This window comes from Venturia canescens, chromosome 9, assembly GCF_019457755.1.
Source record: "Venturia canescens isolate UGA chromosome 9, ASM1945775v1, whole genome shotgun sequence".
Taxonomy (NCBI): Eukaryota; Metazoa; Arthropoda; class Insecta; order Hymenoptera; family Ichneumonidae; genus Venturia; species Venturia canescens.
Window position 1 is genome coordinate 16,052,840 of NC_057429.1, and position 24,446 is coordinate 16,077,285.

The 24,446-nt window shown below is 40.3% G+C and overlaps 2 protein-coding genes across 2 annotated transcripts in view; both read left to right on the forward strand.

Moving 5' to 3' along the window:
* The first annotated feature begins 3,045 nt into the window (after positions 1-3,045).
* Positions 3,046-23,981, forward strand: LOC122416617 (uncharacterized). The gene is made up of 14 exons (XM_043429685.1): positions 3,046-3,226; positions 5,271-5,573; positions 6,441-8,245; positions 8,341-8,408; positions 8,503-8,590; positions 8,675-8,753; positions 11,849-13,162; positions 13,289-13,580; positions 17,409-17,473; positions 17,567-19,930; positions 21,900-21,998; positions 22,098-22,386; positions 22,471-23,385; positions 23,623-23,981. The coding sequence occupies exons 1-14, from the start codon at positions 3,220-3,222 to the stop codon at positions 23,705-23,707; spliced, it is 7,773 nt and encodes a 2,590-aa protein (XP_043285620.1). The 5' UTR covers positions 3,046-3,219; the 3' UTR covers positions 23,708-23,981.
* The window catches only part of Np (Notopleural), a 59,682-nt gene continuing 43,498 nt past the window's right edge, over positions 8,263-24,446 (forward strand). Inside the window, exon 1 of the mRNA XM_043428689.1 lies at positions 8,263-8,753. The gene's annotated coding sequence lies outside the window, so the exon portion shown is untranslated. The remainder of the gene's footprint in view (positions 8,754-24,446) is intronic.

The window sequence follows — 24,446 nt, forward strand, 5'->3', positions numbered from 1 at the left end:
CTTGAGCTTCGACGATGTTATAATAGATTGGAAGGTATTTTGAATGCATCAGCATATAAGCGTGTTCGAAAGCATTTTCCCCAAATCCTGACGACATTGACGACGATTGTACGCGAATATTTTTTAACCTAAATTTTAATTTGATTATTTCAGAGTATCCTTTGAAGCATGGCGATAATCCACGTTACCATGCACCTCGATTTTTTAAAATTTTTCCAATTCATTTGTATATGAACGTATTCAGATCCGAGTTTTTGCACTTTTTAATTACTACAGTGATCAAAGAACATAAAAATACTGTGTTATTGACGTAATGGTTTTTAATATAATATTTGTAAACAAACTCAGAAAAACGACGTTTTTTTCGGAAAAATTCATTTTCCAAGAACTTATCCAAGGTAGTAACTTGAAAATTGGTGAGGGGGGGTATGTGAGGTCGTTAATTACGAATCTATACTCAAAATTTGGAAATTAAAAATTCAAGATGGCGGATCCAATATGGCGGAGCGAAAATACGAAAAATCGTTTGATGAAAGCGAAATTTGGTACTCGGGGGTTTTCGGGGTCGCTGATTATAAATCTTCACTAAAAATTTGGCAATTCAAGATGGCGGATCCAATATGGCGGAGCGAAAATACGAAAAATCGTTTGATGAAAGCGAAAGTTGGTACTCGGGGGTTTTCGGGGTCGCTGATTATAAATCTTCACTAAAAATTTGGCAATTCAAGATGGCGGATCCAATATGGCGGAACGAAAATATGGAAAACTATTTTTTTTCACATTACTGCAAAAATTTGATTCGTGACTTGTTCTTAGCTCAGTGCAAGATTCGCAAATTTCCATGAAATAATTGCCCACCGCTAAATTTCTAATGTGCCTCGGGCCCAGTATTTATAATATTCATCTCCGAAATAACGTGAAAAATAAGGATATAAATTGCGCATCAGAAAGCATTATTTTTAAATTCGAGCACGAAAATACGAAAAGCAAACAACTTCGCAAGCTTCATTTACCGAGCATAAACAGTGTATCTGAATCTGAAAATGCGATTGTGATTTATGCTCAGATCAGAGACTGTCATAAATCTTTACAAACTGCATGTTATCGTTGAGAAATAAAACTGCTTAATGACGGAATGATTTCCTCTTCGTTCCTCGGAAAATCTCTATCACACCCACCATTCGTTGGTGGATGTTTGCACTCATTGAGGAGCAGTGCACTTTTAAGCACCTTCTTCGTCCCTCTCATTTTTTCAACGCGAACGACAATGAGACTACTGAATAGGCTCAGCCTTGGAGCTTCCTCCGGGGAACTTGAACGTCGTTGACTCATCTTCGCAGCTCTCAAGAATTTTCATTAATTCGTTAAATTTAAGCGTAGATCGAAATGATCTATTACTCGCTGGCGCGATTACATCCGGCAATGAAAAAATACATCACTCGCCTTATCTACGAGAACAAGAAAATACAGGAGGGAGAAAAAAAAGAATTTCTCGCAGCAGCTCATACGTCGGAAGCGAGAACGTATTTTAGTTTTTATAAATATCAATGACAATTCGATGCTTTCGATATCGGAGGTAAAAATCGTATTGTAACGTCTTCGAACGTCATGATAAGCGTACGGACTGCCGCAAAAATGCTTCTTTCAACTTTTTTGGCGCAGCTATCGATTACACGTGAAAAAAAGTTAGTGGGAGAGACTGGGGCAGAATGAGGTATTTTAAGAAAATGTTGTTCTTATCAGGAGTTTGAGAATCTTCATTTATTTATTCGCTCAAACCCCGAGAAATGTAGTGTAATTTTTTGCATCTGCGAATGAAAAAAAATAATAATTTTAATAATAATAATAATAAGGAACTCTTAATTAAATGTTCGTGAAATTTTTTTATAACAATTTCAATTGAATTGACTGGATTTTTCGAGAAGTCTCGGTTCAGGAAGCAGCCAAGGTACATTTAATGAGAGCGTAAAAAACTGGAGGGAAAGAAATTTGGAAAAATATGAAAATCCGAAGAAACATCGTTGAGAAATTTTGAAAGAATTCCTTTTTCTGGTTTTTAGGGGAATATAAATAATTGAAAGAGCGAAGAAGAAAAATTTCGCGAGTTTCTGAGTAGCCCGTTTCCCCCCGGCCCCTTCTGTTTCCGTTAAAACGGCTCAAATGTTCGCGAGATATCGTCGATCAGTCGGACGAGCAACTGAGATCGAATCTCACTAAAAATAACTCTTGTGTAGAAATTCCTTTAAGCTTTGAAGTGCTGATCCCGCTCGAATCGCTCATTTTTTATAAGTGAAAAAAAAATTGAAAATAAAAACGGCTCGAGCCCCGTTCTGCAGCTCCGTTCAGATGTAAATTTACCGACCTTTTCATACCATGGAAAAATTTGATGAAAAGGAAAAAGCTTCGACGTCTGCAAAAAAGCTTCGAAAGGGAGAAAATCGATAATTGAAGTCTGGACCGCAGTCGATGTGAAAATAATTTCGTCTGCAGATCCTTCCAATGAAGTTGCCAACTGTCTTACCCGATCGTAAATTACCGAGGAGAATTTATTCCCATAAATTGGTCGATATTTTTCCTCAAACGAATGAGAAATTCAAACCGCGCTTTTAAAATAATCTACCAAAGCAACATTCAGACGAACGTCTCAAGCTCAACGTGGAAAAAAGTGTTTGCGTCTTTCTAATAAATCCACCTTCCTGTCAAGTGGCATAAGCCAGAAAAAACTTGGTGGAATCCCTCCGATTGTATTATCTGGAAATGGCGTGTTCGTGAAAGGATTTTTTTTTGTTTTTTTAATCTACCAGTGCGATTTGAACAAACTGTCACGACGATACTGGCTTAATAACGGTAGATCATTGATCTGGATTTCCTGTGACGTAGCACGAATGCACCGAGGATGATAAGCCTTCATTAAAAATTCTGAGAAAATTCCATCGTTGTTTGTGTTTGCTCAAGGTTTCAACTGTATCGGTATTGTCAGCCACATTGGTAGCGATCGAAGCAACCCCTCCATATTGATGTATTTTCCTACGGCAAAGCCACTTTGACGCTGGAGATATGATAATGATTTTGTTATTTAGTGATAAGGCAAAGTATCTTTATAAAAGACACTTCACCCAACTAGGATTCGCCAGTTAACAACGAAATATTTTGGAGGGAGGTCCGTTTAAAATAAAGCCAGTGCTTCGTGTCGCAAAAAGGAAAGATAAAACGAGGAAAATGAGAAGTAAGTATGAGTGAAAAGGAAGAATTTTCTGCGAATTGTACGGACGTGAAAGACGAACGAGCTTGGGACTTGGGCGCCTAAAATAATCGGCGATCAATCGGAGATTATCAGTGTTCCACGCTTGACCGTGATCGTCGATTTCGTTCCTGATAAACGAGCGTTCTTTGTGTTTCTTCTGCTGCAACGTCTCGCTTTATTGAAATTCTCTTCCGGTGACGATTGCACGTCGGTTCCTTCATTTTTTTCAAGCCTGACGTGATCGAGTTCCAGGTCTGGAGGATGCTACCCGGATTCCATCCCTTTCGTCGGTCAAGCATCGAAAAACATAGTTTTGCAGCTGTGTCAAATGGTTTTTGTCCTTTCCAGGCTACTCGTTCTCCTCGTCTCATGCTTCAACAGTCGAATTCTTGACCCCGTGGTTGCTCGCAGCTCCAGAAAAAACATTGGACAAGAATCCGCTCGGAAACTCAGTGTTCAATAATTTGCTTGGGAATTGATCGAGTACAATAAAAGTCGCGTTTAGTTAGTGAAAATTCTCAGTAAACTCAACTACTCTTCCGTTAAGGTGATCTACCAGTTGATTGGGTGCGAGAGAAATGGCTGAACAGTGGTTACACGGCTTACTCGGACGTCCTTAATTTCGCGAGAAAAATAAAAGTCACGCCTTGTGCTCTGATTAAGGTATTACTGGATGGATAGCCCAGCCGATAAATTGTACCTGATCGGAATTTCCGTACTTCGTGATGCAATAAAAATCTGAAAGAATTCAGTAACATTTGGAAAGTTATGAATTACAATTATCAATAATAATATTGCCCAAAAGTTATTAATAAATTGTTTAAATAAATAATTTTTTAACAATTTTACAGTAAACCCTTGTTTTTATTTTTACGAATCGAATGTGCGCATTTTTCTGAATGCTCATAATTTTTTTTCAGAATTTTCGTGGATTTTTGAAATTCCCTTATTTAATTTTTTTAAGTGACTCTATTTGTACATTTTTGATCCAGTAATCTTGAGACTTTTCAAAACTGGTGGTAGATATGTCTTCTAAAACATATCCAAAATTGAAATGTTTTTTAAAAATTTTTCAAGAAATTTCAAAAATCTATGACAATTCTGAAAAAATTCATGAGCATTCGGAAAAATACACACATTCGATTTGTAAAAAAAAAACAATAGGTCACCGCAAAATTGTTGAATAATTAATTGTTTAAACAAGTTGTTATCAACTTTTGGGCAATATTATTATTGATAATTGTTGTTCACAGCTTTCCAAATGTTGTTGAATTTTTTCAGATTTTTATTGCATCACGAAGTACGGAAATTCCAATCAGATACAATTTTTAGTCGAGCTATCCATCCAGTTATACCTTAAATGGAAACGGCGTAAAGCTCATATTTTCTTTGAAATATCAGGATCCTCCAAATGAACCGGGTAAGGGGATTTTTATTAACGAACAACTAATAGACCACCTTAACAAACAAAGAGCCAGATTTTCCGTTTTCTCATTAATACGTTGCGTTTATGAGGAATATTGAAAAAGCTTAAGCATGTTTCTTGCCCACATTTTTAGTGATCCGGTGGGATCGATTTCGTTTAATTTCGTGAGACTTTTTCGAATGTTTCATCAAATAAATGTGGAGTATTTTCTACGTGTCTATTGTATTAACACTCTCGATATTTAGTTGCATCATTATTTCCGAAGAGATCTGAAGAGGCGTGAGATTCAGTGGCGATACGCTGACGAAGCGTTAAACGAGTTTGTCACCTTGGCACTCGATGGACGTTTATTTTATCGAATGAATCAATAGAAGCCGGGAGCGAGATAGTTACCTGGGGAACGAGATTTTTCAGATGCCGGCACCTCGCACGTTGTGCGTCCAAAAAATTGGTCGCTTTGTCAATACGAAGGAAGGGCAGATCGCACAGCGATTCGAAGATCGTATTCTGGATTGGTGGCGAGTCAGCCACTAATCGATCGGCAGCTATTCGTCCCTCTGGATCAGTGCGATTTAACCTAATTTTCGTAATCCGTTACAGGAAATCGGACGTATGCGCCGTTAGTGGCAACGACGCTGATAATGGCTTTGTTATCTGGAATTGAGGGCACCAACAACAAAAGAGCACCGAAATGTCCAAAACAGGATCCCAGCGACAGAACAATTCATCTGCCGCATGAATCCGATTGTACGAAATTCTACAAGTGTTTTCACGGGACACCGATCCTCTTTCAATGCCCCCTCATGGATCTTCATGGCCACAGATTGCACTTCAATCCTGAATTGGAAGTGTGCGATTGGCCGGAGCATGCTGGCTGCATGAATGGAAGCCAGCCAACAACAGGTACTTAAATTTACCCTAATCACTCAGCTTCTCTACACGGAGATACTTTTATAGCAAAAATTACTATGTTTTTATAGTAACATCGGAACATATCTATAAATGCAAAAGTTTGGGGAACCATTACCACAGTTCATAGTAATTAACGCGCTGTACTACATCAAAAATGAATACCGAGCGAATTTTTATTAAAAAGATAGCAAATAATGAAATGATTTGATGAAAATTTAGGTGATGACGTAGCAATCGTTTCTATGTGCAATACGAAAAATTGCATAGTTTCGTATTTTCCTTTTTATCGCACTGAATTTTGCTCGATAACATAGCAAAATTCATGCGTCAAATTTCAAGCAATCGCTTCGTTCATAAGTGGACTTTGTCAAGTAAATCTTTGTCGAAAAGAAAATTTCGATGTAAGAATGTAACAGACCTAAATTTTGCCTGTCTTATGTAGTAGAATTTGAGAGAAATGCTTTTGGCATCAAAATTACTGTGCACTTTGGTGAAACGTAATAGAATGGTGATATAGAACAACAGGGCTGGTACAAAACAGCAAATTTTTCTAAGCATTCATTCGAAATATTCGTACAAAAGTCTCTCCGTGTAGTGCGACACTGTTTTGCACAGTGTTCGACAGTGTCGTTTGCTGGAAAGCAGGGTAGAAGGTAGAATCACAGGACAAATGGGGTCGTTCGGACCCCGAGTGAGTGATTATGTTTCTCGTGGTCAACAAAAGTGTAAGAAGTACCTCTGTTATCAAGTTTTTTTATCGAGAATATTTAGAATAGATTTACGCGAAGAATGAGAATAGCGAGATTTCGTAAATGAAATGAGAGCTCAAGAAATAACGAGTTTGCTTGAATTCAACAGTGCAAAGTGTAACCACGCAGTCAACTCCGATCCAGACTGAAAAAATGAGCGCAGTGACGAGCAGCGAAGCGAAGCCGCCAACCACGACCACCGCCCTCCCCTGGACCAACATCCCTCACGAGAACAACTGCAGCCTCTATTACGAAGTGGCTAAAGGTCAAAGGAGAGTGAAAGAATGTCCGCAAGGACAACACTTCAGTCCAACGTGGTTGACTTGCATGGGGGCTGAGGAAGCTGGTTGCGAGTGGACGACCGTCGCCCCGCAGACCACGACCGTCGCTGTCCAGACGACGGTCGCGTCGAAGCCTTCCTGTGGCCGTGACTGCGGTGACATAAACGACGGATGGTTGACACCGCACGAGTGTTCGTGTGACAAATACTACCAATGTTCGGACGGCGATCTCATTCGCCGTCAATGTTCCCAAGGCCTCCATTTTAATCCGAAAACCTACAGTTGTGATTATCCGAGTTCAGCGGGCTGCGAAATACCCTCGCCGAGTCCCACGACGACGAAGCCAACGACGAGCGCCATTCCGTCGGAATGTCCGCCCGGGAACAGCGGTCATGTCGTACAAATACCTCACCCAACCAACTGTTCGCTTTTCTACAAGTGTGACAACGGTGAGAAGCAACTGTCCCAGTGTCCCGATGGGCTTTACTTCAACCCCACGATACAGATGTGCGACTGGCCGGACGTCGCTGGATGTACAGCCGAGACGTCCGGGCCGACGGAAAGCACCTCCGCTCCGAGCGCAGGGCCCACGTCGCCGATGACGTCGACCGGAGCTCCCTCCACAGCCACCGCTTCTGCCAGCACCCCCGAGGTCAGTCCCTCGACGAGCGTCGCGCCCACCGAGTGTCCCGCCGGCGATCCGGAGCCCCCGGTCTCCTGGCCCCATCCGCAGAACTGCTCTCTGTACTACACGTGCAAAAATGGAGAGAAAGTAGTCCAATCTTGCCCATCTGGTTTGGAGTTCAATCCCAGCAAAGGGAAGTGTGACTGGCCAGACATTGCCGGCTGCGTTCCACTGACGACGGAGGGACCGCCGATCACTCCTGAATTATCGACCACTTCTGGCACGGAAGCTAGCCCCGGCACTTCCCAGGAGCCGAGCAGGTCACCGGGAACCACCGAAAGCTCGTCGACGACCGGAAGATTCACTGAAGCGTCGAGTACCTCAGAGGCCACCGGTGCAGATGTGACGCCGGAGAGAACGACGGTTAAGTGGGAACCTTCTTCGACCCAGGCAGTGGATTCCACTCCGGCGAGTCCAGACCCCAGCTGCCCACCGGACATGGACGGACATCAGATTCCCCACGAGACCAATTGCTCTCTGTTTTACGAGTGCAGAGGAGGTCAGAAAATACTGAGGGAGTGCACACCAGGGCTGCACTTCAATCCGGACCTTGAACTTTGCGTGTGGCCGGCGAACGCAAGCTGCGAGTCCACCACAGTTTCATCAGAAAGCTCGTCGACGACGCTCGATGAAGCGACGAGCGAAAAACCACTCCCGTCCTCCACCGTTACGCCATCGAGTCCAATACCGGTTACCGACGCGACCGTTGACCCCGGAAGTGGCGGCTGCATTGGCACATGCCCCATGCCTGATCCACAAGATTATACGGTCATGTTGACGCATGGGGATTGCACTAAATTCTGCAAGTGCAGCAACGGTCAACCTTACGTCTACGATTGTCCTGCTGGCCTCCACTTCAGTCCGGAGAAACTCGTTTGCGATTATCCAAAAGATGCTCAATGCTCGGGCCAAGGTGGATATGGAGAGCCCGAAAAAAATGAGGCTGTATAGAAGTACTGACTGGCTACAACCACGAGCCCTATTTTTATCGTCAAGTACTCGTCGACGAGGTTTCAGTGATTAATCAATAAAATGGAACGAAGTTAACGGAGCTTTTCATTTCGAATATGCGCACGATGCTTCGAGGGAACAAGAAATTTACATACGGCTGGTAATTCCTTTCAGCTGTTGTACTTCATTGACGTCTTATTTCAAATCATATCAAAAGACGATTTTGAAAGTTGAGTGAGTGTCTTTGTTTAAAGGATTCGTAAACACATTGTTCGCGTTCATCAAGCCGTTATTGAATGTGGTTTCAACGAGGCAATTGTTTCGCAAACATTTGTAACGGACGTAAGAAAAATATAAATATGTCTTTGTGGTCAATGGACTTGTTTTGTTTGTTTGAACATTCCTTTTGGAATTGTTTGATAACAGGAAGTGTGCAGCAGACATCCCGTCATTCACAAGAGAGAATCTTCAGCATTGCTCGAGCTTATTCCTCAGATTGGGCTGAGTAAAGAAATATTTTCAGTGCTATTGTGAAGAGCATGCGAATCGTTGACCCGAGTTATTAGCAAACTCAAAGTTTTACGTTGTTCATTTTATTTATTTTATCTCAAGGACGATCATGCGTTACTTGTTATTCAATAAAGCAGCTAAACTTTTTTGCTCTTTTCATGATCAAAGAAACGATTAAAATTTATTCTCGCAATTGAAGTTATGCGTAGCTTTTTGCTGAGATTGATACATTTTTAATATGACGATAGCGATTAAAATACTTTCGTTGTAAAATCGTCAGGCGAAATGTGACAACAGCCATTTTCTATTTATAGAAAATCAACCTCGAATAAGTGTTTTCCTTTTTCCATTCCCAAGTCATTTTCACCGATAACAAGGCTTTATCAAGACATCATTGATATCTAAAAACATTTTATTTTCTTATTCTCGTTTTTGGCTCTTCAAAGTTGGGAGGATCCTGTTTCATTAAATCCAAATCGTCGCACAGGAAGTGTGCCTTCCATAAGAGCCTGCGCCCTTCAAAAAATGAGATTTTCGTTAGTTGTTTTCTCAAAAACTAGACGGTAGATCCTATAATAATTCCGAGAATATTTGCACGCTGTATATTTCTAACATATTTCCAAATTTCAATGCTTTTAGTTGGAATTTTCGATTTCCATTAGATTCGCGCGAACTTCCTTAAGATTTTGTTGTATCAATTATTCAGATAAGAATTGATTGGCCAATAAGAAATCTCGAATCAACGAACCAGTATTACAAATCGATAAAAAATTTACAACAGTAACTGGATAGCTCGGTTGACACGCAATGGTTTAGTTCTGCTGGGTGGAATTTAGAATTTTCAGGTAGAAAATCGACGAACATTCATGCTAAGAAAGCTACCAGTATTTTTATTCACGTCAATATTGTTACAAACATTATTCATTGTGGCACGTGCAGCTTTAAGTCTTAAGTGCTTCTCCAGTGTGCTGTAATTTTCCGGAGCTCCATGAATCTTCAAACAGTTGTATTTTTCAAGCTTCGATTATATCTTCCTCGTTGGTATGAAACTGCGATTTTTAAATGATATTTTCTGTATTAAATTTACGCTGGTTTGCGATCTCATTGGTTGTATGTAATTGGCAAAGCGATCACTCATCTTAGCCGAAAGATTTTTCCACACATTTGTTCAATCGATCCTCTCACATAAGTCCCGAAAATGTTTCCAACTTCTTTCAAGTTTCAGGCAGCTCCCAATTGCTGAAACGGAGGATCACACCGAGCACCCTTGCTTATCATTTAACTTGGATATCTAACTTCGCTACTAATATATTCTTATCGAATCTTATCAAATATGGAATATAAAATGGTCAAAGTTTACTAAAATTACTTTAGTTCTTCATAAATTATTTCATCCGCATGTTACATTTGCATAATTAGCAGCCGATTGCGATTCTATTAACTTGTTTCATTCCAGTCAATTTATTCAATCAAATGCTTATCCCGAACTTCAGGCTTGGGCCCCCATCGAAGAGGCTTCTTCGTGCGCTTCCGGAACTGATAGAAGTTTTTCGTTGCTCCACCACGTTTCCCATACCTGGCGTGCATATAAAATATCGCAATAAACAATTAGAAGAAAGCTTCGACCATTTTTCAACTTCAATACGATGACAACTATATCAGTGCTCAATAAAACGGTGTAAATGGTTTCACATTCGATTAGTTTAATTTCGATAATTTTGCTATTTCGATGCTTCTGATACGCAATCACTTCTACACAATGTAGAAGCAAGATTGTGAAGAATTGGGGAATCGATTAATGGATACTCGAAAATAGAGGTGATTCGACGCCAAAGTTTCTCTCGATAAGCTCCATGAGCCAGTTCAAAGATCAAAATTGAACACGTGCATGTTAATTGGCCACTTTTTTTAAACGTGTGTTCGAAGTAATAATATTTGAGAATTTCATTGAAAATGTTTGAAATACTGTTTTTATAAACTTTCTTCAATTTTCTATTTATTTGTCGACCTTTAAACATGGAATTGTATTTGATAACGGCGGAGCTGTCGCAAATCTTGCCATGCTCGAATAACCTGGGTATGAATAAAAAAAAATCTGTGAAACGATGATTTTTTTCTTCATGTTTATTTAAAAATGGGTTACGATAGTTCATTGCTTACCTAACTTTACCGATCGACTTGTACGCATCTCTAATGATGTCAATGTATGCATCCATCGTGTTCATTCTTTTCCATTCCATTTGCATTTGTGTGTCATCCGAATACTCATGGCCATATACCAAAGTAACCCTGAAGACTGAAGCGAGTACTAGAACCCCCGTTATCACAACCTTATAGAACTCGGCCCCCATTATCTGTTGATATTCTGTGACAGAAAGAGCCTCGTGGATTAAAAAGAATAGCAAAGTTTCGAAATATTAAGGTATTCCTTTGGCATGAACGTATTTTTTGGTGACGCAAATTGGAGTACTATAAGTCGGAATAAAATGAGTATAAAGTCAGGTACAATCACTTTTTTGTAATGATAGTTTTCGAGACTCAATAACACGTACAGGGATATGGAAAATGATAAGAAGCTCTGCTCGTTCGTATTGAACATTTGAAACACTTGAGAGTAATGAAATACGCGTGTTCTCCAAATTTCGTGTATGAGATAGATACTCGTGGTATGAAATGATGTGATTCAGAGAAAAATATAGGAATTGTTTTACTTTGAAAGAAGCGATAACGACTAAGAAGACGAACTTTTATCGATGCCCCATGATTAAGTGTCGTCTCGCAAAATTTGACAAACACGATAACAAGAAGAGACCACGATAGACATACACGTTCGGTATGAATCTTGTTAGATCATCTACGAAATCAGAGATAAGCTCAGGACCGAAGGCGTATAAAAGAATAGATTCCGGCGCAATTCGTGTATTCGCCATAGGATAGATCCACCGGATTTATACGTTTTTTCTGCTGGCAAAATTGCCGCAATGGCGCGTATTTCATGTAAGTAAATATTTATTCATCGAATTACAGAGGGAGCGTGAATTTTAAAGAATCTGTGCTAAAAAATATTTGTGTTTTTTTTCTGAATTCAAGCAGTTGCGAATTCGGTGCTGTCCACCGCCATAGTAGTTGGTTCGATACTGGTCTTAGTAGCCGAAGCAGGCAACTTCGTTGTTTCGGAATGCCCGAAAAATCTGCAATGGAACGAAACCGTACTAATTCCACATGAGAACGATTGTACAAAATATTACACGTGTGTGGGTGACGAAAAAGTGGACGGAGAGTGTCCTTTCATGAACGAAAACGGTGACAGACTTTTCTTCAATCCTAAACTTCATTTGTGTGATTGGCCTTCGGAGGCGGGTTGCGACTTGACGTGGTCTTTAAAGACACTCGCAAAAACTGAGTGTGAGCATGGGCCCATACCAACCGAGTGCCCAAAAGTCGATGCGACAAACGAAACCGTGCATCTTGCCCACGAGTGGGATTGTACAAAGTTCTACAAGTGCCTTGAGGGCTCCAAACTCCTGATGTCATGTCCAGTCGGCCAGGACGGTAACAAGTTGTATTTCAATCCTTGTGAACAGGTCTGTGATTGGCGGTTCAATGTCGATTGCGTTTACCGGAACGAGATAGAACTCTTGGACGATCAGTTGTCTGAATCAATGGAGGATTATCCGACGGAGTGTCCGAAAGAAGACCCGAAAAATGAAACGATACTACTCCCCTACGAAGGAGACTGTACCAAGTACTACTCTTGTAATCGTGGAAGAAGGTACCCGATGGATTGTCCCGTTTACGACAAGGAAGGAGATAAACTATTCTTCAACCCGGAAATCCATGAGTGCGATTGGCCAGAAAATGTAAACTGCGTCCAGGATGAATCGCTTCAAAATTATGAGTCGTCCGAACGACAAACTAATCTTCCAACGGAGTGTCCAGCCTCCGATTCAGATGAAGACGTACCAGTTTTGTTGCCTCACGAACGGGATTGCACCGAATTCTACATGTGCTCGCATGGGAAGAAAGTTATGAAACAATGTCCAGTGATAGACGACAAGCGTCATCGACTCTATTTCAATTTCGAAAGGCAGATTTGCGACTGGCCGTGGAACGTTGATTGTAAGCTGCCTGAACCTGAAATAAAAGCGGCACTGACGGAATGCGAAACATCGCCAGTCCCGACTGAATGCCCCAAAGTAGATTCACCTCATTGCACCGTGCATCTTGCCTGCCCTTGGGACTGCACAAAATACTATAAGTGCAATCAAGGAGAGAAATGCTTGCAAAATTGTCCTCATGGATTGCATTTCAACAAGTACTTACAAGTGTGCGATTGGCCGTGGAAAGCTGGCTGCGATTCGAACTACACTTCGCCACTTCCCCCAACCACTTCTACCACAACTACGCATCGACCCACCCGACCTCCAACAACTACCACAACTACGCCTCGACCCACCCGACCTCCAACAACTACCACAACTACCCCTCGACCCACCCGACCTCCAACAACTACCACAACTACGCCTCGACCTGACCCTCCGCATCCCACACCGGATCCTGGAGTCAATGGTTGCATAGGAGATTGTCCTCCTTACGAGCCCCAAAACGTAATCGCAGTTTTACCACATGAGGATTGTAGGAAGTGGTGCAGCTGTGAACAAAATGGAAAAAAGGTTTGGGTCTGCCCCGGAGACTTGTACTTTAATCCAACTCTTAAGAAATGCACCAGCCCTGAGCAGTCTGGATGTACCGGTCGAAAACAAGTAGTCAACAATGATGAAGCGCTGATGAACATTTTGGGTTACAACCAACGCTTCCATTGGTGAAATGACAACTCGAAAAAAAATTTTTTTATGCAGAATCATGAATGAAAATAAATGTTCATCAATCATATTATAAAAATATTGTCATTATTCGTTGCTTTTTCGTTTCTAATAAAAAGTCCTTTCAGTCGCCGTGTCCCTGAAAATCCAGTATCTTCGAGCAACACGCCAAAAAAACTTGTGTATGCTTCGTCATTTCAATGGCAGAGAGTACCAATTAATCAAAATTACGGAATCTACAAAAGGCTGTTATCCAAGATGACTTGCGGTTGCTGAATTCCAGTTCTAAATATCAATATATCCCTACAGCAAAGTATTTGCTTCTTCAGCATTATCTCATTTTTTATGTTATCATTTTGTCCGATAAACCCCGAAAGGGACGCGTCACTCACTTCGGGAACAATCCGTCAGTGATGGTTATCAGGTGGCCTACCATTGTCAAGGGATTTACCAGTTTTGGAATACTGTTTATACTGAAGACATTGTACTGTATAACCTTATAAATAAATGATTGTGAGGGACATTACAAAAACACCATTTGTTCAATCCCCTCAATTTTCCACTGTTGCATCGTCCGATCAATTCATGTAAATCATGCCCAATATCATCTTAAATTCTATTGTCAAAGGTCTATAGAAGATTATTTAGCTTACGCAAGTGGTTTCGAGGCCTCAATTTTCTGACATTTCAAACGATTTGACAACGGCTTGTGCGATTATTTTTCACATTTTCCAGCGAGAATGTATATCGTTTAAAAAGAGCGTCATGCTAGTTTGCGAAGGCTGAGGATACAATGATTTCGAGTAGTTTTATTCTGACCGAAGTAGTAAGTTTATTAATGCATGGGATTTTCATAGAGCACAAAGCACAGAAAATCATTTCCAGTGAAAATTTCATGCAATGAGATTTGTTTCCTAGTTGACTGTAATCGTATAGAACCCTCTTGAGGTCGCGTATATCATTTCAAACTTTTTTGCTCCATAGCAAACCGATTAATACATGAAATTTATGCAAAACGTTGTACCGAAGGATCAATAGGTTTGCTGAATAATTAGAGTACCATTAAATAACGACGCTTAGCAGGGTGTAAATAACACAACTCCGCGATGGTTTTCCCCTTAAAAAACTAATGACCAATTTCAAATAATGAGCAAAATAAAAAAATTTTCATCACGTAAATTTTTCAAGAAAATTACTTTTTTTTCGTATTTTTTTATTATCACCGCGCATTACCAGCGTTAACGTCCATTTTCTTAGAGAATAATGCATGCTAGTAGTACTGATGATATTCAAATATTCATCTACTCTCACTAGTCATTGTTTGTCGTGATTAAAATCATTTTACGGTTTACGTGTATCGATTGTGGGGCAGAATAACAACCATCCTCTTTAAGTTTCTATTCGAAAACAACTATGCTTCTAAAACCTTTACTCTGAAATTCAAAACAACTCTACGTCTACTCATGTATAATCCATGATCGTCAATATCTCAACTAAAGATGAGATATGTTCTGAAACCATCATGAGTAGAGATATTGGTGGTTAAATATCACACCGGAGTAGATATGTTAAAGAGGATGGACATTCAGATCTGCAGTTGTTAAGGAGCAGAGTTGTTATCGAGGATGACTATCGATAGAGTTGTTAACTAGCAGGTACATCACCACAGCTCTACACGATAACAACTCCGCTCTTTAAACATGTATTTAGAGGAGAATTGTTGTTGAATACATTTACTGAGAGTAGATTTTTTGACTTGCCGCAACACATGACTCTTTAAAAATCTACTTGATAACATTTTCACACTAAAGATTTTTATTTTATGCATGAATAACGTCTCTACTCTTTAAGGTATAACTGGATGGATAGGCTCGACCGAAAATTATATCTGATCGGAATTTCCGTACTTCGTGATGCAATAAAAATCTGAAAAAATTCAGCAACATTTGGAAAGTTATGAACTACAATTATCAATAATAGTATTGCCCAAAAGTTATTAATAAATTGTTTAAATAAATCATTTTTTAACAATTTTACAGTAAACCCTTGTTTTTTTTTTTACGAATCGAATGTGCGCATTTTCCTGAATGCTCATGATTTTTTTCAGAATTTTCATGGATTTTTGAAATTCCCTTTTTTAAATTTTGTAACTGGCTCTATTTGTACATTTTTGATCCAGCAACCTTGAGACTTTTCAAAACTGATGGTAAATATGTCTTCTAAAATATATCCAAAATTCAAATTTTTTTCAGAATTTTTTCAAGAAATTTAAAAAATCGACGAAAATTCTGAAAAAATTCATGAGCATTCGGAAAAATACACACATTTCATTCGTAAAAAAAAAACAATAGGTCACCGCAAAATGATTGAATAATTAATTGTTTAAACAGTTTGTTATTAATTTTTGGGCAATATTATTATTGATAATTGTTGTTCATAGCTTTCCAAATGTTGTTGAATTTTTTCAGATTTTTATTGCATCACGAAGTACGGAAATTCCAATCAGATATAATTTTTTGTCGAGCCTATCCATCCAGTTATACCTTAACACGTCTAGGCGGATAAGACAGATTATTAAGGACAAAAGATAAAACATATTGCATTAAATTGATTTTGCTAATTTGAGAGTATACGGCTGTTTGGAGCAGTATTGTTTTTGAGTAGAGTCGTAGAGAGAACGATTGTTATTCTGCCGATTGCGATACGATACTTTGGTGATTTTTATGTGGTAATAAATAAGACAAATGGCTTCTAGCAAATGTGTTTATTCTCCTGATAATTTCTGGAACATAACAAGAAATGTTATAAAACAAGAAATGGGTGCCGCGTAAAATGTGTTCAACTTGTGTTGAAGAACTACGCGAATGGTCACGGGGGGAATGATATTCTTGTATTTTGAAAACTCCAATGGCTTGGACGGTACCGCAAAATTATACAAACGATTATTTTTAACTAATACTGTTGGTTTTTCAACTAAAAATTGAATTATCAATTCATAAATATTTGTTTCTCCTGAAAATTGTTAAAAATTTCGAAAAATTGCATGTGGTTAATGAAAATAAATCTCGATGTACTAGAAAAAAAACGAAGCTGCGTATTTTAATTTGGCATACTTAAATATTAAAAAAAGAAGTATAATTATTGAAAGGGGTAAAAGTTAAATGTCGCAGGCTTGTGTAAAGATCTTCAAATTCTTGCTAAATATACACAGTTAAAAAAGGGAAATTTGAAAATGATACTTTTGTCACAATCTCGATAATATAATAATTTGATCGTTACCTACGAAAGTTGCAGCTAAAGTATTTTATTTTTAATAGGCACTTTCTCAGAATTCTGTCAATTTTCGGTTCAAGCTTTTGATCGAGATTTCGATTGAAATGAACGAAAACAATTCTCAGCGGTACAATCACAGATCCTTCACTGTTCCGTTATTCTCGGTGATGACTTAGCGAATATCTGACGCGATACTTACTTAGCCCCGTTCAAACCTCAGGGCTCTTAGAACACTTGAGGGGAATAGAAAGTAGAAATTGATGTCTACTATTAATACGCGTAGCATGGAATAATTTGATTTGGTATGATAATATAAGAATTATCTTACTTTGACTTTGAAGAAGCGATAACGGCTACGAACGCGAACTTGTATCGATGCTCAATGGCTGAATGTCGCCACTCGAAATTAGAAAGACGTGATAACAAGAAGAGACCACGATAGATATACACGTTCGGTATGAATCTTGTTAGATCATCTATGAAATCAGAGATAAGCTCAGGACCGAAGGCGTATAAAAGAATAGATTCCGGCGCAATTCGTGTATTCGCCATAGGATAGATCCACCTGATTTATACGTTTTTTCTGCTGGCAAAATTGCCGCAATGGCGCGTATTTCGTGTAAGTAAATATTTATTCATCGAATTACAGAGGGAGCGTGAATTTTAAAGAATCTGTGCTAAAAAATATTTGTGCTTTTTTTCTGAATTCAAGCAGTTGCGAATTCGGTGCTGTCCACCGCCATAGTAGTTGGTTCGATACTGGTCTTAGTAGCCGAAGCAGGCAACTTCGTTGTTTCGGAATGCCCGAAAAATCTGCAATGGAACGAAACCGTACTAATTCCACATGAGAACGATTGTACAAAATATTACACGTGTGTGGGTGACGAAAAAGTGGACGGAGAGTGTCCTTTCATGAACGAAAACGGTGACAGACTTTTCTTCAATCCTAAACTTCATTTGTGTGATTGGCCTTCGCAGGCGGGTTGCGACTTGACGTGGTCTTTAAAGACACTCGCAAAAACTGAGTGTGAGCATGGGCCCATACCAACCGAATGCCCAAAAGTCGATGCGACAAACGAAACCGTGCATCTTGCCCACGAGTGGGATTGTACAAAGTTCTACAAGTGCCTTGAGGGCTCCAAACTCCTGATGTCATGTCCAATCGGCCAGGACGGTAACAAGTTGTATTTCAATCCTTGTGAACAGGTCTGTAATTGGCGGTTCAATGTCGATTGCGTTTACCGGAACGAGATAGAACTCTTGGACGATCAGTTGTCTGAATCAATGGAGGATTATCCGACGGAGTGTCCGAAAGAAGACCCGAAAAATGAAACGATACTACTCCCCTACGAAGGAGACTGTACCAAGTACTACTCTTGTAATCGTGGAAGAAGGTACCCGATGGATTGTCCCGTTTACGACAAGGAAGGAGATAAACTATTCTTCAACCCGGAAATCCATGAGTGCGATTGGCCAGAAAATGTAAACTGCGTCCAGGATGAATCGCTTCAAAATTATGAGTCGTCCGAACGACAAACTAATCTTCCAACGGAGTGTCCAGCCTCCGATTCAGATGAAGACGTACCAGTTTTGTTGCCCCACGAACGGGATTGCACCGAATTCTACATGTGCTCGCATGGGAAGAAAGTTATGAAACAATGTCCAGTGATAGACGACAAGCGTCATCGACTCTATTTCAATTTCGAAAGGCAGATTTGCGACTGGCCGTGGAACGTTGATTGTAAGCTGCCTGAACCTGAAATAAAAGCGACACCGACGGAATGCGAAACAACGCCAGTCCCGACTGAATGCCCCAAAGTAGATTCACCTCATTGCACCGTGCATCTTGCCTGCCCTTGGGACTGCACTAAATTCTATAGGTGCAATCAAGGAGAGATATTCTTGCAAAATTGTCCCCGTGGTTTGCATTTCAACAAGTACTTACAAGTATGCGATTGGCCGTGGAAAGCTGGCTGCGATTCGAACTATACTACGCCATTTTCCCCAACTACTTCTATCACAACTACGCCTCAACCCACGCGACCTCCAACAACCGCTATAACTACACCTCGACCCACCGAACCTCCAACGACTACCACGACTACGCCTCCACCCACCCAACCTCCAATAACAACCATAACTACGCCTCCATCAACCCGACCTCCAACAACTACCACAACTACGCCTCAACCCACCCAACCTCCAATAACAACCATAACTACGCCTCCATCAACCCAACCACCAACAATACCCACAACTACACCTGGACCTACCCAACATCCAACAACCACCACAACTACACTTCGACCCACCCGACTTCCAACAACTACCACAACTACGACTCAACCCACCCAACCTCCAATAACAACCATAACTACGCCTCCATCAACCCAACCACCAACAATACCCACAACTACACCTGGACCTACCCAACATCCAACAACCACCACAACTACACTTCGACCCACCCGACTTCCAACAACTACCACAACTACGACTCAACCCACCCAATCTCCAATAACAACCATAACTACACCTCCATCAACCGGACCTCTAACAATACCCACAACTGCACCTGAACCTACTCAACCTCCAACAACCACCTTAACTACACCTCAACCTACCCGACCTCCAACAACTACGCCTCAACCCACTCAATCTCCAATAACAACCATAACTACACCTCCATCAACCGGACCTCCAACAATTCCCACAACTGCACCTGAACCTACTCAACCTCCAACAACCACCTTAACTACACCTCAACCTACCCGTCCTCCAACAACTATCACAACTACGCCTCGACCTGACCCTCCGCATCCCACACCGGATCCTGGAGTCAACGGTTGCATAGGAAAGTGCCCTTCTTACAATCCCCAAAACAAAATCGCGATTTTACCACATGAAGATTGTAGAAAATGGTGTAGTTGTGAACGATATAGAAAAAAGGTTTGGCTCTGCCCCGGAGCCTTGTACTTCAGCCCAACTCTTAAGCAATGCACCAGCCTTGAGAAGTCTGGATGTACCGTTAAAAAACAAAAAGCCATCAATGATGAAGCGCCGATGGACATATTAGGTTACGACTAACGCGTCGTTTAATGAAAAGCAAATTCAAAATAAATTTTGTATGTATGAATGAAAATAAATGTTCTTCTGTCAAAATGTAAGATTATCGACATTATAAGTTGCCGTTTCGTTTCTAATAAAAAATCCTTTCAGTCGCCGTGTCCTTGAAAATCTAGTACCTTCGAGCAATACGCCAAAAAAACTTGTTCATACTTCGTCATTTCAATGCTAGACAGTTCCAATTAATCAAGATTGCAGAATCTACTAATGGTTGTTATCCAAGCTGGCCTTCGGTTGCTGAATTCCAGTTCTAAATATCAATATACCTCTACAGCAACGTATTTGCTTCTTCAGCATTATCTCATTTTTTCTGTTATCATTCTGTCCGATAAACCGTAAGAGAGGCGCGTACCCACTTTGGGAACAATCGATCGGTGATAGTTATCAGGAGACAGACCATTTTCAAGGGATTTCGCAGTTTTGGTATACTGTTAATACTGAATGATTTAGAACTGTAAAAATTAATCAAATTTTCTGATAATGTTCTTCAACATCAAGTGCGAAGACACAAATTTTTTCAAAATTTTCTTCTACTTAGTTATCGAGTAATTACGCATTAAAGCGGATTTCATATGCCCGGAATGTATACCTATATATATGGAAATGCTATGCTTATACACGTGATCTTTAGTGATCAATTACTCGATAACTGTGTAGAAGAAAAATCTTAATTAATTTGTATTGTCAACTTTGGCACTAAAGAATATGCTCACCAAATTTTATAAAATTCTGAACTTTTTGAAATTTCTTATGTTTTTAGCATGGTTTAGCATGGCAACATTGTATCGCCTGTATCGAAACTCCTTAATGGACGATTGTGAGGAATATTACGAAAATACCATTTGTTCGATTCTCTTAATTTTCCATTCATGCAAATCCTATTATTAATAGTCTATGGAAGATTATTCACGCAAGCGATTGCGAGGCCACAATATCTGACATTTCAACTGATTTGACAATGGTTTACTCGATTATTTTCCACCCAGCGAGAATACATAACGTTTAAAAACAACATCACTTTAGTTTGTAAAGACTGAGATACAATAATTTAGAGTAGTTTTATTCTGATCGAAGTTGTAAATCTATCAATGCAAGAGATTTCGATCGAGCACGAAGCACAGAAAATCATTCGCAGAAATAAACCAAATTTGTTTCCTCAATGGCTGTAATCATTGAATCTTTTTCGGGTCACAAATTCTTAGAATTTTTGATCAATTTCTATGATAAAGAAGCTGAAAAAGAAATTTCTTAAATTTCATATACGTTACACGATGCTAAAAACGTGAGGAGTCGAGATTGGCGAAGGTTCAAAGTCCAACGATATATCTGTCGTCGTATCGAACAAATTCATACATCATTTTAACGCTGAAAATCACTACAGATTTCATAAACACAAACAAACCCAAGTGCTGCATAAATCTTTTCAGAAAAAAAGGCATAACTACAAAATCCTCTACGTGCTAACTTGGATTCTTAAACTATACGGACATTCGTCCATCCAAAACGTGAGTCGTGAAACAGTGTTTATTTTCAAACCAATATAAATATACGTAGAATGTTTCAGCAAACAGTGAAACTATCCATCGGTCCAGGGTAAATCTCTAACGAGTGAAATGAAACGACAAAATAACGCACTTCCAAACCATCGACGAAGCAATAAAAATCATACGTTGCAGTAATGTTCACTCATGAATTTCATTCAAATGTTCAGTTACAAAAAGCCAACTCCTGTATCTATAGATTCGCGAAAATGATAACAGCTAAGAGCCCGAATACATTTCAATTGCTAAATGCGATCGGGTTAAATCTTGATAATCGCAAAAACGAGGAGGGGTGATGTTAATGTACAAGTTGACTCAGGATGTTTCTAGATTATCCGCCAAATTGCAGATAAGCTTATGAGAGAAAGTGTATAAAAGAATCGAGTCCGGTAGTAATTCGTGTATTTGTCACCGAAAGGATTGACCGAGTTGAAACGCATACTGTCGGCAAGAGTGCCACAATGGCACGTATTTCATGTGAGTAAATAAGTGTCCAAAAAAATGATTGATTAATCACGAGTCTCCTAGAATGTTGGAATAATCTAAATGGGATTTTGTTCTTTTGTATATAAACAGCGATGAATGTGATGCTGTCCAGCGCATTTGTTCTTGGGATGGCAGTGTTCGTGACAGCCACAGAATGTCCAAAGGGCACCCTGCGGAATGAAACTGTACAAATTCCCCACGAGATTGATTGTACGAAATACTATACGTGTTTGGGTCCTACGAAAGTGTTGAGAGAATGCCCTTACATGGATAGTGACCAGAATCGGCTTTACTTCAATCCTGAACTCGGCATATGTGATTGGCCGTGGCAGGCCGGTTGCAACTTACCGCTGCCCATAAGGAGCGTTGAAAAGACATCGTACGAGGGCGAATTGTTGCGCAGCGTTGGCCTCGAGCGGAGTGAATTAACGTTGAAAAAACAGTTGGCAGAGCCTCGGCCTAGTCTCCCAACCAAGTGTCCAAAGTATGATTCGGTCAACGAGACCGTTTTACTACCGCACGAACGGGATTGCACCAAGTTTTACATGTGCTCGCATGGGAAGAAAGTTCCGAAACAATGTCCAGAGATGGACGACGAGGGCCTCTATTTCGATTTTGATGAGCAAATCTGCGACTGGCCATGGAACGTCGACTGCAAACTTCCTGAACCTAGAAACAAACTTCCTGAAGCTAGAATGAGAAGCGGGCTGACGAAGAAAATATTACCAGTTCCGACGTACTGCCCTGCGCATGATTCGCCAGATTTTACTGTGCATCTCGCCCACGAGTGGGACTGTACTAAATTTTACAAGTGCTTGGGAGGACATCCATATGAGATGCAGTGCCCTTTTATTCCTGGAACCAATGAAAGGTTACAGTTCAACAAGGTCGAACAAGTGTGTGATTGGCCGTCAAACGCTGGCTGCGATGGCAGACCTACTCGGCCTCCTCCGACTCGTCCGCCTCCGACTCGTCCGCCTCCGACTCGTCCACCTCCGACTCGTCCGCCTCCGACTCGTCCACCTCCGACTCGTCCACCTCCGACTCGTCCGCCTCCGACTCGTCCACCTCCGACTCGACCTCCCCCAGGGCCCAACCCTGGAGTCGAAGGCTGCTTAGAAACCTGTCCAAATAACGATCCCCCGAACTGGATCACGGCTTTGCCACACGAAGATTGCAGAAAATGGTGCAGATGCGAAAATCACACAGTTATGGTTTGGACGTGTCCCGGAGACTTGCACTTTAGTCCAACTTTCAGAAACTGCACCAACCCTGAAGATGCAGGGTGTAAATCGAGATATCGCCACAAGTCGCGGGGAGCCGATGACGACGACGAAGCACTCATGAACGTTTTGGGTTACAACGAGCGCTTCCAGTGGTAAAATAATACTTTGAATCATTTTTTTTTGCATGTCTGGAGAATAGGAGACAACAAATATTTTATTATCGTAATAGAAGCCTCAACGATTGTAAGAGTTCTGAGCGGTTTGTTTCCAACTCAGTAAAACCACAGTATAGTTGATGATGCGGAAAAACATATGGAAGTTAGATGAACTTTAACTCTTGACAACCTTCTCAAGGATCAAAGTCAACAGTTTGACCCTAACTCCTCTAGGGGAACTTTCCAGCAAGCGACACAGAGCGACACTGTGTTACACAATGTGTTCCAACAAGAGCGAAATAACATGGACATCATATGACACTGTGCTGCACAGTGCCGTATGGGGTCGTTTAGACCCCGAGGGAGTGATTAGGGTTAAGTGAATTTTCGAATTGAATTTTTATTGAGAAGTCCATATACCAGTTGGGTTTTTGAAATTCTAGCGTAACTTGATCCATTCTTAAGATTCTTGGAAATTTTAAGTTCTGCGAACGCAAAGTGTCTTAAAAATGACGAATAAATATATGGGGCACATACTGCGACGATTTCTTGTTCAACGAATCAACGAATTGTAACTCTGTGAATAAAAAATGCGAGGAATATTCAAGTTGATGAAACTATTTTTGTACTTTTCCTCCCCTGTTCCGTCGTGGCCACGTAATTTGTTTATTTCGAGCTTATTTTTTCTCCGCACTCAAACTAACCTCCACAGCATCCATGCGGCGTTTAGATGGAAACTGAGTCACAAAGCATTTCTTCTTAGTAATTTAGAACATTGGAATAAAAACGAGAAAATTGACTTTTCACAATTGTGAAAATGTATAAGCAGCGGTCATCAACGGCTCACTATATTTCCGTCGAAGTAAACGGTTTCTGAATAAAAAAGCATGCTGAGTCGACAATGATTGGTCAAGACAATTTAGTAATTCGTTTCCATTGTCATCGATCTTTCTATTATTCACGATCGTTAAAATTAATTGATAATCCGATGAAAAAACAATCGAGATTAACTGGTTTGGGGATAGCTAACGTATCGAGTGATTTCGAAGGGCTTAATG